We start from the raw sequence: 18,707 nt of genomic DNA, 5'->3' as shown, positions 1-18,707 counted from the left end.
AGATGAGGTACCAGCACTGACCCTTGCAGAACACCACTTGTCACTGGCTGCCATCCTGAGAAAGACCCCTTTATACCCACTCTCTGCTTTCTGCCAGACAGCCAATCTTCTATCCACGCCAATACCTTGCCTCTAACACTGTGGGCCCTTATCCTATTCAGCAGCCTCCTGTGTGGCAGCTTATCAAAAACCTTCTTGAAGTCCAGATAGATAACATCCATTGGCTTTCCTTGGTCTACCCTGCTCATTACTCCAACAAAGAATTCTAGCAGATTTGTCAGGCATGACCTCCTGTTGATAAACCCATGCTGACTTTGCCCCATTTTATTCTCTATTTCCAAATATTCAGAAATCTCATCCCTTCCAACGGACTCCAAAATCTTACCCACGACCAAGGTCAGGTTAATTGGCCTGTAATTTTCCATCTTTTGCCTTACTCCCTTTTTAAACAGGGGTGTCACATCAGCAATTTTCAAGTCCTCTGGGGCCTTCCCTGACTCTAGTGATTGCTGAAAGATCACCACTAACGCTTCCACTATTTCTTCAGCTACCTTTAGATTTCTATTTCTAAAGCTACCTTTAGAACTCTGGGGTGTAGTACGTCTGGTCCAGGTGATTTGTCCACTTTCAGGCCAATCAGTTTTACTCGCATGTTTTCCTTGATGATGGCCACCATAATCAGCTCTGCCCCCTGGCTTTCTTGAATTTTAGGAATTTTACTCACGTTTTCCACCGCGAAGACTGATGTGTAGTAATTATTCAGTTCCTCAGCCATTTCCATCTGCCCCACTACTATCTCTCCACCATCATTTTCCAGTGGTCCAGTGTCCACTTTTGCCTTTATCTACCTAAGGAAACTCTTACAGTCTTCATTTATATTACTGGCTAGCTTACATGTAATCTTCTCCGTCCTTATTTCTTTTTTTGTTGCCCTCTGTTGGTCTTTGTAAGCTTCCCAGTCCTCTGGTTTCTCACTGTCCTTCACCACATTATAGGCTTTCTCTTTTGCTTTTATGCTATCCCTGACTTCCTTAGTCAGCCAAGGTTGCCTCATCCTCCCTGTACCATACTTCTTTTTCCTAGGGATGAATTTTGCTGCTTCTCCTGAATTATTCCCAGAAACTCCTGCCATTTCTGTTCCACAGACTTTCCTGCTAGGCTCCTCTTCCAGTCAATTCTGCTCAGCTCCTCCCTCATACCTCTATAGTCACCTTTATTCAGCTGTAATACCATTACCTCTGATTCTGTCTTCTTTCTCTCAAATTCCTGGTAAATTCAATCATATTACAATCACTGCCTCCTAAGCGTTCCTTTACTGTAAGCTCCCTTATTACATCTGCCTCATTGCACAACACTAAATCCAGTATTGCCTGTCCCCTTGTGGGGTCCACCACGAGCTGCTCCAAAAAGCCATCTTGTAGACAATCTACAAACTTTTTTCCTTGCAATCCACCATCAACATAATTTTCCCAGTCCACCTGCATATTGAAAACCCCATAATCACTGTGACTTTGTCTTTCTTATAACCTTTTCTATCTCCTGGTATATCTTGTGCCCCAGCTCGACTACTGTTTGGAGGTCTGTACACAATCCCAACTTTGGCTTTTTCATCTTTGCGGTTCCTCAATTCTACCCACACAGATTCTACACCATCTGACCCTACTTCATTTCTTCCTATTGATTTAATTTCATTTCTCACTAATAAGGCAACCCCACCCCCTCGGCCCACCTGCCTATCTCTTCAATAAGATGTATATCCTTGGACATTCAGTTCCCAATCCTGATCCCCTTGCAGCCATGTCTCCGTGATGCCTACCACGTCATACCTGTTTCGATCTGCACCATGAGCTCAATTTTACCTTATTCTTATACTGTGTGAATTTATATATAACACCTTCAGTCCTGTATTAACTCTCTTTAACATGTTCTTTAACCTATTAAAGAAGGTTACATTCCAAAGATAACCCTGAAAATTATTTCTCTTTCATCAGTTTACTGGACATTAATACAATGTTGTAGTAGCTGTGGGTCCTTCTGTTACAATGTTATAACATAACCTGTTTTCAATCATTCAAGATTTCCTCGTGCTCATCAACTGCTTTATGCTGATGTCAGTCTTTAAAAATCCCATCTTTCCTCTTAACATTTTGAGGCATGAACTAATGTATACCCTGATCTATTTTGAGCCATTTTACCTTAAAAATGGCAACACATTTGCTTCAAAGTTATTCATTTTAATTAGGCTGTTGTTATTTAGGAAAATATGTTGCTCCTGCCTTCTCCAGTAAATAGAGTGGAAGAAGCAATCAATCAGAACAATAATCATTGTTTATTGTGTTCATCTACAGTTTTTGCACATTAATACCATTTTAGCTTTCTCCCAAACTAATATGAAAAATTATGAATGTTGAGTTTTGTGTTGGCAAAGATGTTTGCCCAGATTCTCTCTTCACCCTTTCAGTTCAAGTTTGCATTCTTCCTTTCATCCTTCTACATCTAAGATTAGAGAATAAACTGGTTTCCTCTAGTTGGATTTTTGATTGAGATGTAAACGAGTTCAGAGTGCCAGGCAGTTTCCTACGGAGTTGGTTGTCCTCTTTTAGTCTGCTGTCAGCTTGTCATTCTTCAGCAATTGTGCACTTTGATGCTACAGTATTGGACTGATGAGGCTTTCCGGGAGGCCCAACATGAAATTAACTTAAAACTTAGCTGTTACTACATATAACATTTAACTCAAATTGCTGCTTAAACCAGGCTTCTGAAATTTAGTTTGGATATGCAATTTTTATTTAACTGCTGAAATACAGTTATGTTATTAGCAATTAGCAATGAGCAATTTTTTCAGTAGGAAGAACTGCAGTTATTTCCAGCTGTAATACTTTTAATCTTTCAATCATGATTGAGTACAACCAACACGGTGGTATGTTGAATTTAATCAGGCTTTAAGGTTGGACAGTTATACAGTTAAAATGTGTCATGACACATGAGAACTTGTTCAGATCAGATAAGATGGTTGGTACAAACAACATTTTCTTCCTCTCAGTGCTTCATATCTTCATAACTTTTCAAACTATACATGAGTTTTGAGTTACCCTCCACTAAACGCACTGAAACCTCCCAAAGTTTCATACTTCATACCTTTTCTCAGGGTCGGATCCCCTTGATCATTAGTAAGGTATTTTGCCCAATGACTATGTACTCAATACTGAAATACACCACATCAAGTTCTTTGTCTAAATATTGGTGTAAAAACCCACTTTTACTGTTAATCATGTCATGCCGTGGAGAGGACAAATAAACAAGTCAAGGCTGAAAATAGACCTTTGATTTTATGACTGTTACTTCTCTACTAATCTGTCTTTTCTGATCTCGTACTGTACTAAATTATAGTTTGAATGAAACCTGAATGTAACCTGTATTGAATTGCAGACCATTGTTCTGGCAACCATTAATTTCTGAAATTTGTTTTCTATATTTTCTGGTCAACAGTAACTTCTGATTGGCAATTATTGCCAGAACCTTCAGCAATTCTCCCTACACTGATTCAATTCATTTTAAACTGGGGTCACTTCTTTGTTTTTTTGTTAACATGTTTCTTCCATATTTTTTACTGTATTTTTAGTTGTTTAATGTGCCAATATAGAAATTTACCATGTAAAGTCGTTATAGGAAAAAATGTTTTAATGTATTTTCTGATAAAGTTCTACAGAATCTAAGTGCAGCTTTTAACCATTTTAATGGGAAAGTGAATTTACTTCAAGTCATTGCACTGAAGTTGCAATTTTCATTAAAGCAACTACAAATTTAAAATGAGAATTTACTGTATTAATTTGTCTTGAATTGTTTTTATATTCAGTCACTGGACATGAGTGTTGCTAGCTAGTAAGCATTAATTGCCTGCCCCTTGTTGCCCTCGAAAAGGTGGTGCTGCTGTCGTCCATCTGCTGTAGATTAATTCATTGTCCTTAAGCAGGGAAATCCATTTGCAAACCTAAGGAAGAAAATTAGGGCCAGTGCCTCAACTTCCACTCTCCTTTCCCTCAAAATCTTTGACTGTATTGTATCCCGTACTGGAGTCTTTTCAAATTTAAGTACAGTAAACCGCTCCATTATCTCCACCTTACCAATATTAATCCTTCAAGTATCTGAATTAACCTCATAATTTACCAGGTCCTGCGCAGCAGTTTCTTCCTTGGTAAAGACAGATGCAAAGTACTCATTTATGACTGAACTTATACTTCACCATTGTTCATAAATGTTCTTTTTGATCTCCAATCAATCTCAATCATTGCATTTTAAATTATCTAACAAGCCTGTAATATAATCTATTCGATTCTCACCTGGATCTATCACGGGCACCCTGTTTATCCTTCATCTCTTCAACTACTAATTAGAAACAAAGCAACATAGAAAATAGGAGCAGTTGGTCATTTGGTCCTTTGAGCCTGCTCCCATCATTCATTATGATCATGGCTGATCATCCAACTTGATAACATGTTCTTGCTTTTCCTGCATATCCTCTGATCTCTCTAGCCCAAGTATTGTATCTAAATTCTTCTTGAAATCATACGTTTTGGCCTTGACTGCTTTCTGTGGTAGTGAATTCCACAGGCTCACCACACCCTGGGTGAAGAGATTTCTCCTCATTTCTGTCCTAAATGGTTTAACCTAAATCCTTAGACTGTGGCCCCGGTCTGGTCGATCCCTGCCTTCGGGATTGTCCTTCCTGCATCTACCCTGTCTAGTCCTGTTAGAATTTTACAGATTTCTGTGAGATTCCTCTCTCAATCTTCAGAACACCAGCAAACATAATCTTAACGAATTCAACATCCCCTCATAAGTCAGTCCGGTAAACCTTCACTGTGTTCCCTCTACAGCAAGAATATCCTCTCTCAACAAAACTGTATTCAATATTCCAGGTGTGGTCTCACCATGAAACTATATAATTGCAGCAAGGCATCTGTTCCTGTACTCGAATTGAAGGCTTGCTTTGAAAGCCAACATACTATTTGCCTTCCTACCATCTGTTCCACCTGCAAGCTTATTTTCAGTGGCTGGTGTACGAGGACATCTAGACTATGTGGTATATTCTCTTCACTCAATTCATAGCCATTAATAGTCTTTCCTGTTCTTGCTATCAAAGTGGATAACCTCACATTTATCCACATTATACTGCATCTGCTACGCATTTGCCCAAGTACTCAGCTTGTCTTAATCACACTTATGTATCTCTGCATCCTCTTCACGGCTCACACTCCCAGCCAACTTTGTGTCATTTGCAAATTTGAAGATATTAGACTTAGTTCCCCCATCCAAACCATCCATATCTATTTCCAACAGTTATTTCTGGAAGCTTGCTATAATTGAATTTAAAGATAACTTATTGATCAACTACAGTGTTGCCTGGTAATCTTTCCTTCCAATTTATCTGGACAAAACCCATTCCCACTCCTTTGAGCAAACATTATCCATGATTGAATTGAAACCAAACAAGTTGTTAGGAAAGCATACAGGTAAAATTCATTGTAATGTATTAGTGAACATAGTTGTTAGGACTGTCTAAAAATGTAATTATTAGTATATTAGTCTCAACGTTACTTAGCGAGCTCTGTGGTTTAACATTACACAAGGAATAATTTATCTTCTTTTTGATACATCATTTTGTTCTCAGCATCCATCAATCCCTACTACACAACATGAATACAGATATCTACAAACTTTGAAATAAGCTTTACCTTTATATCTTCTACTGGCCAAGATTTCAACATTGTAGCAATGTGGCCTTTGTCATGAATGGTGATGAACAATCCTCTAGATGGGGAGGAAAAAATAATAAAAAGAATTTCTTAGTTGAAGAGATATAAATAGCCCAGCACTTTCTAAACCTTTTTGGACTATGACCCCATGCTGAGGCTTGGAAATTGTTATGGCACTCAATGAGGGTGGGGAGAAGAAGGAAGGAGACAGGGGCAGGAGGTTGGCCATTGCTGCCTCAGTGATCATTATCCCAAAGTTTCAGCTTGTAACACCTACTTTCACAAGCCCTGCTAACAGTCAAAGATTGTCTGTGTTGAAATATAGTAGAATTCTCAATTTATTTTATTTGTTTTCCATTGGAACTGTTGTGGTGGGAGGTCCAAATTGGGGTGAGCACCTTTCATAATGGAGACTATTTCTGCTCTTAGTTTCCCCCTCCTTCCCCTTTTATTCACCCAACTAACTGACTGAAAAAATGGCGAACTCCCAAAGTCATGCTTTGAATGACTTCTGACCTTGTTCACCCAACAGCTTTTCAATGATAGTTCAACTTAATATCAGTAAGCATGCCATATAATAGATATAAAATGACTGAGGTGCTTCACAGAAGCATTGTAAAAGAATGTGAAACTGACCCTGATAAGTAGATACTAGGTTGGAGAACAAAAGCGAGCAGATTAAAGGAGGAAAATGTCACGTGGACATCTGTGGCAAGGTCAGCTTTGTTACTCATCCCTCGCTAGACCACTTCAGAGGTCCAGAGTTACAAGTAGGTCGGAACAGATAGGGATGACAGAGTTTCCTCCCTGAAAGACATTTGTGAAGATGATGGGTTTTTTCCTGACAATCTATGGTAGTTTATACAGAGACTAGCTTTATATTCAAATTCCACTAACTGTATCAGGACGGCATTAGCAAGGGCCTCTGGATTACTGGGACAGTCAGCACGAGTGGATGTGTGGCATAGGAACATAGAAAATACGAGCAGGAGTAGACCATTCAGCCTTCCCAGCTTTCTCTGCCATTCATTATGATCATGACTGATCTTTCAGCTTAATACTCTGTTCCCATTCTTCTCCTATATCCTTCGATCTCTTTAGCCCCAAGTGCTGTATCCAATTACTTCTTTAAATCATCTTGACTGCTTTATGTGGTAGCCAATTCCATGGGCTCACCATTCTCTGCATGAAGAAATTCCTCCTCACTCAGTCCTAAATGCTTTATTGTTATCCTTAGATGGTGAACCTTGCTTCTGGATTCCCCGGTTATCAGAACACTCTTTGCGCATCTACCCTGTCCAGACCTGTTAGAATGTTATGACTTTCTCTGAGATCCCTCCTTGTTCTTCAGAACTCCAGCAAATAAATTCTAAATGATGCAACCTCTCCTCATACGTCAGTCTTGCCATCCCTGGAATCAATCTGGTAAACATTTGCTGCGTTCTCTCAGTAGCAGGAGCATCCTTTCTCAGGTAAGAAGACCAAAACTGCACTCAATATTCCAGGTGCAGTCTCACCAAAGCCTAAGTAATTACAACAAGACCCAATTTTTTAAATTTGAATTCTTTTGCTATGAAGGCCTATATATAGTTTGTCTTCTTTACTGTGTGCTGCACCTGCACGTTTACCTTCAATGACTGATGTACAAGGACACCCAGATCTTGTTGAACATTGAAAATATCAAATGCTGGAGATCACAGCAGGTCAGGCAGCTGCCACGGAGAGAGTGCAAGCTAATATTTCCAGTCTAGATGGCTCTTCAGCAGAGCTAATGTGAATTGTGCAGGGGACAGCATTTATGTTTATAGTTGGGGAGTGGGGTTGTAGTGTAGAGTGCTGGTTGAGAAAAGATGTAGATAGTAGATTAGGTGATCGGAATGGGAGAATGGTAGAATGGTAGAATAATGGTGTATCTAACTGCCAGACTTGAAAGGACAGACTGTCCCACTGGGCTGGGGGAGGGGAGAAAGGACATGGTGACAGAGGATGTAACAAGCAGCAAGAAAGGGAAGATTGGGAGTTGGTTCACATTTTGAAGCCATTAAACTCAATATGCAGTCCAGGAGGTTACAAAGTGCCTAGTCTGAAGTTGAAATGTCGTTCCTCCAGTTTGCGCTCTGATTTCAGGAGCACTGCAGCACGCCAAAGACAGGCATGTGGGCATACGAGCAGGGTGCTGTTAAAATGACTGACTTCAGGAAGTTCAGGGTCATGCTTACTGCACAGACCACAGCTGTTCCGCAAAGCAGTCACCCAGTCTGCATTTGGTTTTGGTTTCTCCAATGTAGATTAGGCCAAACGGTGGGGAACGGTTGCGGCGGCGGCGGGGGGGGGGCGGGGAGGTGGTGGTGATGGTGCAGCGAATACAATACACAAGACTGGAGGAGGTACAGATAAAATGCTGCTTCATGGGAAAGACTGCTTAGGCCCTTCGCAGGGTGGAGGTGAGATTAGGTGTTGCAACTTCTACAATTGCATGGGGGAAGGTGCCACAGGAGGGGAGTGTGGAGATTGAATGGACAAGGGTATCCCTGAGGGAATGATCCCTGCAAAATGCAGAGAGAGATGATGGGGGGGGGGGTGAGGGGAAGAAGTATTTGGTGTGGCATTCTGCTGGAGTTGTCTGAATTTTTGGAGAATGATCCTTGAATGTGGAGGGTGGTGGGATAAAAAGTGAGGACAAGGGGGACCCAATCACACTGTTGTGAGGGATAAGAAGGAGAAAGGGCAGAAGCACATGTGTTGGATGCAGTTGAGGGTCCTGTCAACCACAGTGGGCAGGAAACCACAGTTACGAAAGAAGGAAGCCATGTCAGCAGCACTGTTTTGGGAGGCTGCATCATCTGGTACTGAGACTGGCTCTAATGCAACGAAGGGTACATCAGGTTCTAAATGATCAATTGTGATAGGGAACTCTCTATTCAGAGGCACAGACAGATGATTCTGCAGCTGGCAGTGAGATATCAGAAAGATATGTTGCCTCCCTGCAGCCAGGCTCAAAGATATCTTAGAGTGCGTGCAGAATATTCTCAAGGGGAGAAGAAGCAACAGGAGATCGTTGTACGCATCGGGATAATGACACAGGAAGAGAAAAGGACGGGATTCTGAGGGGACAATATTGGAAGCTAGATAAGTGTGGAGACTAGCTAGAGCTGCTAGGGAGGATTTAAATTAGTAAAGGGTGCTGGGAGGAGGTGGGAGATAGTGAGGAAAGAGATCAGTCTTAGACTGGTACAGTTGGGAAAAGGGGCAGTCAAACAGTCAGGACAGGTAGGAACAAGGCAGAAAACAAGGTAGGACTGATAAATTAAACTGCATTTGTTTCAATTCAAGAGGCCCAACAAGTAAGGCAGATGAATTCAGGGCACGGTTGGGAACACGGGACTGGGATAGCATTGCCATCACAGAGATGTGGCTCAGGGATTGACAGGTCTGGCAGCTTAATGTTCCAGGATTAGGAATGCTATAGGAAGGGTTGAAAGTCAGCGGGGTGGCGGGGGGGGGGGGGGGGGGGGGGGGGGGGGGGGGGCGGGGGGGTGCAAGACAGGAGGGGGAGTGGAGTGTTTGACAGAGATAACATTACAGCTGCATTCAGGGAGGATATTCCTGGGAATAACGTCCAGGGAACTTACTTCGGAGGAACACAGAAATTAGAAATGGATGATCACCTTACTGGGATTGTACCATAGACCACCACCCCACCACCACCACCACTCCCCCCACCCCAGTAGTCAGCAGGAAATTGAGAAACAAATTTGTAAGGAGATCTCAGTTATCTGAAAGAATAACAGGATGGGTATGATAGGAGATTTTAATTTTTCAAACACGCACTGGGGTGGCCATAGTGTTAATGGCTTAAATGGAGAGGAATTTGTTGAGTGTGTACTAGAAAACTACCTGATTCAATACGTTGATGTAGCTACTAGAGAAGATGCAAAACTTGATCTACACTTGGGAAATGAGGCAGGATAGGTGACTGAATTGGAGGAGCACTTTGGGGCTTGTAATCATAATTCTATTTGTTTCAAAATAGTGATGGAAGATGATAGACCAAATCTATCAAGTTCTAAATTGGAGGAAGGTGAATTTTGATAATATTAGGCAAGAACTTTCAAAAGTTGACTGGCAGTGGATGTTTGCAGGTAAAGGGACAACTGGAATATGGGAAGCCTTCAAAAATGAAATAATGAGAATCTGGAGACAGTATATTCCTCTAAGGGTGAAACGCAAGGCTGGTATGCCTAGGGAATGCTGGATGACTACATAAATTGAGGTTTTGGTCAAGAAAAGAAGGAAGCATATGTCTGCTACCGACAGCAGAAATCCAGTGATTCCCTAGAACAATATAAAGACATTAGCAGTATACTTGGATGAGAAATCAGGAGGGCAAAGAGGGGACATCAGGTAGGTTTGGCCAAATGGGTTAAGTAGAATCCAAAGCGATTCTCCAAATACATTAAGAGGAAAAGGGTAACTAGGGACAGAATAGGGCCACTTGCAGATCAGCAAGGCCACCTCTGTGAGGAACCGCAGGAGATGGTTGGGGGGGGGGGGGGGGAAGATACTAAATAATATAATATTTTGCATTAGTTGTGTTTACCGTGAGAAGGACATGGATGGTAGAGAATATGGGGAAATAAATAGCGACTTCTTGAAAAATGTCCATATTACACAGGAAGTGGCGCAGGACACCTTAAAACACAAAGGGAGGAAGAGGATTGAAGGAGTCAGAGCGGTGAACCTGACGTATACGGACTTCAGTAAGGTGTTCGACAAGGTTCCTGTTGTAGACTAGTTAGCAAGGTTAGAGCTCACTGAATAGTGGGAGAACCAGCTATTTGCATACAGAACTGGCTCGAACGTAGAGGACAGAGGGTGGTGGTTGTGGGCTGCTTTTCATACTGGTGGCCTTTGATCAGCACTGTGCCACAAGGATCGGTGCTGGATTCATTGCTTTTCGTCATTTATATAAATGATTTGGATATGAACATAGGAGATATGGTTAGTAAGTTTGCAGATGACACCAAATTAGTGGTGTAATGGATAACTTTCCGTGCACAATGGGATCTTGATCAGATGGGCCAATGGGCAAAGGAGTGTCAGATGGAGTTTACATAGAACAGTATAGCACAGTACAGGCCCTTCAGCCCACAATGTTGTGCCAACCTATTATCCTATGAAGATCAATCTACCCTCAATACCCTACATTTTACTATCCTCCATGTGCCGATCCACCTCGAAAGTATCTGACTCCACTATCACTGCCAGCAATGCATTCAATACGCCCTCACCACTTTCTGTGATGAACCTATCTCTGACATCTCCCCTGTATCTTGGACCAATCACCTTAAAATTATGCCCCCTTGTAATAGTCATTTCCGCCCTGGGTTAAAAAGTCTCTGACTATCCACTCTATCTATGCCTCTCATCATCTTGTAAACCTATATCAAATCACCTCTTATCTTACTTTGCTCCAAGGAAAAATGCCCTAGCTCCTCAACCTTTCCTCATAAGACCTGCACTCCAGTTAAGGCAGCATCCTGGGAAATCCGTCTGCATCCTCTCTAAAGCTTCCATATCTTTCCTGTAAATGAGGTGACCAGAACTGAACACAATATCCCAAGTGTGGACTAAGTTTTATAGAGCTGCAGCATAAACTCACGGCTCTAAAACTCAATTCCCCTGCCAATGAAAGCCAACACACCATATGCCGAATTTATAATCCAATCAACATGGGTCACAACTTTGAGGGATCTATGGATGTGGATCCCAAGATCCCTCTGTTCCTCCACACTGCTGAGAATCCTGCCATTAACCCTGTATTCTGCATTCAAATTCAACCTTCCAAAATGAATCACTTCACAGGGTTGAATTCCATCTGCCACTTCTTTGCCCAGCCCTGCATCCTGTCAATGTCCCGTTGCAAACTATGACAGTCCTCTACGCTGTGAGCAAATCCACCAACCTTTGTGTCATTGGCAAAAACTTACTAACTCACTCTTCCACTTCCTCATCCAAGTCATTTATAAAGATCACAAAGAGCAGAGATCCCAGAACAGATCCCTGCGGCACACCACTGGTCACCAAGCTCCAGGCTGAATACTTTCCATCTACTACCACCCTCTGTCTTCTGCTGGACAGCCAGTTCAGTATCCCGACAACCCGGTTTCCTCAAATCCCATGCTTCTTTACTTTCTGAATGAGCCTACCATGTGGAACCTTATCAAATGCCTTGGTAAAATCCATCTCCACCACATCTACTGCTCTACCTTCATCGATACGGTTTGTCACATCCTCAAATAATTCAATAAGGCTTATGAGGCATGCTCCTCACAAAGCCATGCTGACTATTTCCAATTAAACTGTGCTTTTCCAAATAATCATAAATACTATCTCTCAGAATCCTCTCCAATATTTTGCCCACCACAGAAGAAAGACTGCCTGGTCTATAATTTCCAGGACTATCCTTATTCCCTTTCTCGAACAAGGGAATGACATCTGCCACCCTCCAATCTTCTGGCACTACCTCAGTGGACAGTGAGGACACAAAGATCATTGCCAAAGGGACAGCAATCTCCTCCCTTGCTTCTTGTAGTGACCTTGGATATATCCTTTGGCCCAAGTGAATTATCTATCCTCATGTTTTTCAAGATTTCTAGCACAACCTCCTTCTTAACAACAACCTGTTTGAGCATATCTGCTTGTTCATGCTGTCCTCACAAACGTCAAGGTCTCACTGGTGAATGCTGAAGCAATGTATTCATTCAGGACCTCCCCTACCTCCTCTGACTCCGTACACAAGTTCTCTCCACTATCCGTGATTGGCCCTACCCTTACTCTGGCCATCGTCTTGTTCCTCACATAAGTACAGAAAGCCTTGGGGTTTTCCTTGATCCTACCTGCCAAGGTTTTCTCATACCCCCCTCTTGCTCTCCTCAGCCCATTCTTCAGTTCCTTCCTGGCTACATTGTAGACCTCTAGAGCCCTGTCTGATCCTCGCTTCCTCAACCTTCCATCTTCCTCTTGACTAGGTGTTGAACAAGTCTTGTCATCCAAGGTTCCTGCACCTCACCATCCTTTCCTTGGCGCAGTGGGACAGACCTGTCCACTACCTGCAGCAAGTGCTCCCTAAACAACCTCTGCTTTTCTATCGTGCATTTCCCTGAGAACATCTCATTCCACTTGGTGCTCCGTAGTTCTTGCCAAATACCAATGTAATTCCCCCTCCCCCAATTAAATACTTTCCCATACTGTCTGGTCCTATCCCTCTCCATGACTACAGTAAAAGTCTGGGAGTTATGATCAGAATCACCGAATTGCTCTCCCACCAAGAGATCTGACACCTGACCTCGTTCATTGCCAAGCACCAAACCCAATATGGCCTCCTCTCTAGTCGGCCTATCGACATATTGAGTCAGAAATCCTTCCTGGACATATCTGACAAAATCTACTCCATCCAAACTATTTGCACTTCAGACGTTCCAGTCTATATTAGGGAAGTTGAAGTCGCAGTTGAAGTTTAATTTAATAAATGAGGTGCTGCATTCTGGAAAGGCAAATTAGGGCAAGACTTAAACACTTAATGGTAAGGTCCTGGGCAATGTTACTGAACAAAGCAACTTGGAGCCCAAGTTCATAGTTGCTTGAAAGTGGGGTCACAGGTAGATAGAATAGTGAAGGAGGTGTTTGATATGTTTCCTTTATTGGTCAGTACATTGACTATAGGAGTTGAGAAGTCATGTTGCAGCTGTGCAGGACATCGGTTCAGCCACTATTGGAATACTACATGCAATTCTGGTCTCCCTGCTGTAGGATTGATGTTGTGAAACTTGAAAAGGTTCAGAAAAGATTCACAAGCATGTTTGAATTACAGGGACACGCTGAATTCACTGGGACTACTTCCCTTGCGGAATTAGAGGTTGAGGGGTGATGTGAGATTGCTCGCTGAGCTGGAAGGTTAGTTTTCAGACGTTTCGTCACCATTCTAGGTAACATCATCAGTGAGCCTCCGATGAAGCACTGGTGTTATGTCCCGCTTTCTATTTATCTGGTTAGGTTTCCTTGGGTTGGTGGTGTCATCTCCTGTTCTTTTTCTCAGGGGATGGTAGATTGGCTCCAAATCAATGTGTTTGTTGATGGAGTTCCGGTTGGAATGCCATGCTTCTAGGAATTCTCGTGCGTGTCTCTGTTTGGCTTGTCCTAGGATGGATGTGTTGTCTCAATCAAAGTGGTGTCCATCCTCATCTGTATGTAAGGATACGAGTGATAGTGGGTCATGTTGTTTAGTGGCTAGTTGATGTTCATGTATCCTAGTGGCTAGCTTTCTGCCTGTTTGTCCAATGTAGTGTTTGTGACAGCTCTTGCAAGGTATTTTGTAGATGACGTTCGTTTTGTTTGTTGTCTGTATAGGGTCTTTTAAGTTTGATTGATTTGGAGCCAATTTACCATCCCCTGAGAAAAAGAACTGGAAATGACATCACCAACCCAACGAAACCTAACCAGATAAATAGAAAGTGGGACATAACACCAGTGCTTCATTGGAGGCTCACTGGTTGATGTTACCTGGAACGGTGACGAAACATCTGGGAACAAACCTTCCAGCTCAGTGAACCAGCTCACATCCGGAACAAAATAAAGACCCACTCTTTTGTGGACCGAGAGGAGGAGAGTACTGTGTTGGAGGTGGAAGGAAGACGTCGGGGTGGCTGTGCACCCTTGCAACCGGTGGATCTTGATGCTGGTTTCAGCCTAACGCTGGTTCAGGGGAGCAGCCAACCTGCAACGATGGCTGCGGCGAGTGCTCGTGCCCCAGGTCAGGGGGTCCGGAACACCATCCGTGTTTCTGTGAAGAAGGTGGATGAAGGTGCACCTGTGGACCGCACCTTCTTCACGAAGAGGGTCCTGTTGGACTGTTGTGGGTTTGCTGCCGCGGACATTTATTGCCTGCAGGATTTCCCTGGAGGAGGTTTTTACGATGTAACCTTCAGGAGTGCCAAGCTTTGTGAGCGCTTCTTGGAGGTTTTCAAGGAGAAAGGAGGTGGGGGTCCCCTCTCTGTATTAACCGCTGTCCCGCTGTTCGTGATGCCAGCGCAGAGGAGCCGTATGGTGACTATACACATGTACAACCCGCATGTGCCAGCAGTTATGTCCTGACCTTCCTTGGAAGGTACGTGAAGGTGGAAGGGGACCTAACTGACATCATGGACCCTTTTGGCATCTGGGCCAGTAAGAAGGTCAAGGTGACGCTGAGGATGGGCGCGGATGGGAACATTGTACACCCACCGTCCAGCTTCGTGATCGGTGGGAGCAAGGGCTACCTGACCTACGCAGGGCAACCTAAAGTCTGCCATGCCTGTGGTAGGTCAGGTCAGGTGGCGGCCGACTAAAAAGCCACCATCTGCAGGAACTGCAGGGAGGAGGGACACCTTGCAAAGGATTGCCCACAAGAAAAAAGCTGCAACCTTTGTGGGGAAGCGGGCCACCTCTATAGGGCATGCCCGCGGCGGGGGACCACCTACGCCCAGGTCGCCGGCAGGGACAATGCGGGGCCAGCCCCCCCCTGCCGTCGGAGGAGAGGAAGGCACCAGGGCCCTGCAAGGACCCCAGGAATGTGCAGGAGGGCCAGGTCGTGCAGGAGGGCCCAGCCCCGCCGGATGGGCCCGAGGCCAGCGAAGTGCCCCTCCAGGCTCCGCTCCCACCCCCCTCCCTGACCACCTGGAGTCGATGGAGGCAGTGACAGGCGACCCAGGGGAGTGGACGACGGTCCAGAAAGCGAGGAGGAAGGCGCGTCGGCGGGGCCAGGAACCGCAACCATCAGGCGGGAAGAGGCAACTACAGGGGGGCTATAAGAGCTCCTCCGACGAGGGAGATTCGGAGGGGGCCCGCCCAAAGCAGAAGCTAAAGATCTCAAGGGAGAAGGAAAGCAGCAGCCCGCTTCCAGGTGACGGGAGGCATCCTGAGGCTCCCTCTGACACCCAGTCATGTGCCTCTGGGGCCCTGGAGGGGCCCCCGGAACCTCCGGGCGGGAAGGAGGAAACAGCGCGTTCCCAGCCTGACCCAAAGCCGGACTCTCCTGCCTCCGTACCCCCGACGGGGTGACGCCACCCGGAAGGCAGCACAGATGGTATCCTGAGCCCGGAGAGCGTCCAGCAGTTAGCCCGGGCAATGGGCATGAAGGGACAGATGGAGGGGCTGGACCTTGGACTTGGGGACGGTACTGCGGTCACTGCCCGTAATGGGGGTACGAGTTGCGAGCAGCATCAAGTCCACCGCAAGATGTGTGTCCACGTTGGCCTACCTGACCACCATCAAGGCGGACCTCCTGTTTCTGCAGGAGTGCGGGATACCGCACCTCAGCAGGTACGGGAAATGGCCAGGCGCCTGGACCTGTGAGCCTTCAATCTGGTCAGGGGGTAACGACTGTCGCTCCTTGGGCCTGGCTATTCTGCTGCAGGGGCGCAACTTCACCATCTCTCAAGTTCAGGAGGTGGTTGGGGGGGGCGCCTCCTAGTGGCTGACGTCACCTACAGGAACGCTCCCCTGAGGCTGATCAACGTGTACGCCCCAGCGGTACGGAGTGAACGGTCGGCCGTCCTGCAGCGGCTTCCACCCCTGCTGGCTACGTCCAGGCCGGTCATCCTAGGTGGAGACTTCAACTGCATCATCGATGCAGATGGAAGATCTGGCGTGGGGACAGCGGGTGGGGGGAGTCAACTGGACGTCACGTCCAGATTCCTGATGGGCATGGTGAAGGACGCCAAGCTGCTCGACGTCTTCAGCACCCCTGCAGATGGAGCGCAGCGGAGGTACACCTGGTCGCGGCCGGACGGGTCTATTCGCTCAAGGATAGACTTCCTGTTTGTGTCACGGGCGTTCTCGGTCAGGTCCACCAGCGTCGAGCCGGTGTTCTTCCCTGACCACTGCCTCCTGCTTGCCGACTGACACTTACAGGACGACCAGCCGGCCGGCAAGGGGACGTGGAAGCTCAACACGACTCTGTTGACCCCAGAGAACGTCGAGGAGCTTAAGAGGGAGTACGCCGGTTGGAGAACCATGAAACCCCTCTTTGAGTCTCCGGGCGACTGGTGGGAGACGGTGAAGGAGAACATCAAGAGGTTCTTTGTCCTCAAGGGTGTTCGGAAGGCGAGAGAGAGGCGGGGAAAGCTGTCGTGACTCCAGGAAAGGGTGCAGAACCTGCTCCTTCTGCAGTTGATGGGGGTCGATGTCAACGGAGGACCTCCGCGAGGTGAAGGGCCAGCAAGCCTCGCTCTTCGTCGCAGAGGCCTCCAGGATAATCTTCCGGTCTAGGGTCTGCTCCGTGGAGCAGGACGAGGTGTGCTCGCGTTTCTTCTTTCAGAAGGTGCACAAAGAGAGGTCTGTGCTTAGCCGGCTGAAGGAGGACGACGGCTCGGTGACATCATCTCGGCCCGACATTTTGAGGATCAGCAGATCCTTCTATGCCAGACTGTACGACACGAAGCCCACGGACAGCATGGCCTCCGAGTCGTTCCTGTCGTCTATCACGGAGGTCTTAGACGACGGCATGAGGGAGTGGCTGGACCGGCCGATGTCCCTGGACGAGCTGACCAGAGCCCTCAAGTCCTTGGAGAGGAATAAGACTCCCGGGAGCGACAGCTTACCGGTCGAGCTGTATTCTGCTCTGTGGGACCTGGTCGGCCAGGATCTGCTGGAGGTGTACGATAGTGCGCTTCGGGCAGGGCAAATGTGCAAGTCCATGAGGAAGGGCATCATCACCCTCATTTACAAGAGGAAGGGGGAGAGGGAAGAAATTAAGAATTGGCATCCCATTTCACTATTGAACGTGGACTACAAAATCCTGGCCAAGGTCATAGCCAACCGGGTCAGTTCTGTCCTGGAGTCGGTGATTCACCCTGACCAAACCTGGCTGTGCCAGGCAGGAAGATCGCTGAGAGCCTCGCGCTCATCAGGGATATGATCGCCTACGTGCAGGACAGGTGGGTGGACACCTGCCTCGTCAGCCTGGACCAGGAGAAGGCCTTCGACAGGGTCTCTCATGCTTACATGAGAGACGTCCTCTCCAAATTAGGGTTCGGGGACGGCATCCGCAATTGGATCCGGCTGCTCTACACCAACATCGTTAGCGCAGTCTCGATCAATGGATGGGAATCGGACAGTTTTCCCGTCAGATCTGGAGTCAGGCAGGGCTGCCCACGCTCTCCTGCCTTGTTCGTGTGCTGTGAGGAGTCCTTCGCTACATCCATCAGGAAGGACGTGAGCCTGAAGGGCGTGGCTATCCCAGGCAGCAAAGGCCTTCAGGTCAAGACCTCCCTGTACATGGATGACGTCGCCGTCTTCTGCACCGATCGTTGGTCGGTGAGTAGGCTGTTGGACATCTGCAGCCAGTTTGAACTGGCCTCGGGTGCCAAAGTCAATAGGTGTAAGAGCGAGGTCATGTTCTTCGGGAACTGGGACGACCGCTCCTTCATCCCCTTCACCGTCAGCACAGACTACCTGAAGCTGCTGGGTGTTTGGTTCGGTGGAGCTGGGGCGTGCACTAAGACTTGGGAGGAGCATATCACCAAACTGAAGCAGAAGCTGGGCAGGTGGACGTTCCGGTCCCCCTCCAATGCGGGTAAGAACCTGGTTGTCAGGTGCGAGGGGCTTTCGGTACTGTTGTATGTGGCGCAGGCCTGGCCTATTCCCTGGATCTGCGCCGCTGTGGTCACTCGGGCTATCTTCCACTTCATTTGGGGGTCGAGGATGGACCGGATCCGCAGGGACACCATGTACAAAGACGTGGAAAATGGGGGAAAGGGCGTACCGAACGCCACCCTCGCACTGACGGCTACCTTTGTGTGCGGCTGCATCAGGCTGTGCGTAGATCCTCAGTACACAAACACCAAGTGTCACTACTTACTGAGGTTCTACCTGTCCCCCGTGTTGCGAAGGATGGGCCTGGCCTCGTTGCCG

General features: G+C 46.3%; 1 protein-coding gene across 3 annotated transcripts in view; it reads right to left on the bottom strand.

The window, feature by feature from the left end:
* LOC125453457 (NADP-dependent malic enzyme, mitochondrial-like) overlaps positions 1 to 18,707 on the bottom strand; it is a 169,222-nt gene that overhangs the window by 81,220 nt on the left and 69,295 nt on the right. For all 3 annotated transcript variants that reach the window (XM_048533090.1, XM_048533093.2, XM_059646564.1), the window contains one exon: positions 5,736 to 5,811. In XM_048533090.1, the coding sequence (XP_048389047.1) occupies positions 5,736 to 5,811 (76 nt within the window). The remainder of the gene's footprint in view (positions 1 to 5,735; positions 5,812 to 18,707) is intronic.

Source organism: Stegostoma tigrinum, chromosome 6 (assembly GCF_030684315.1).
Source record: "Stegostoma tigrinum isolate sSteTig4 chromosome 6, sSteTig4.hap1, whole genome shotgun sequence".
Taxonomy (NCBI): Eukaryota; Metazoa; Chordata; class Chondrichthyes; order Orectolobiformes; family Stegostomatidae; genus Stegostoma; species Stegostoma tigrinum.
Note: the sequence above shows the minus strand (reverse complement) of the source record. Positions and strands in the feature narration are given on the sequence as shown.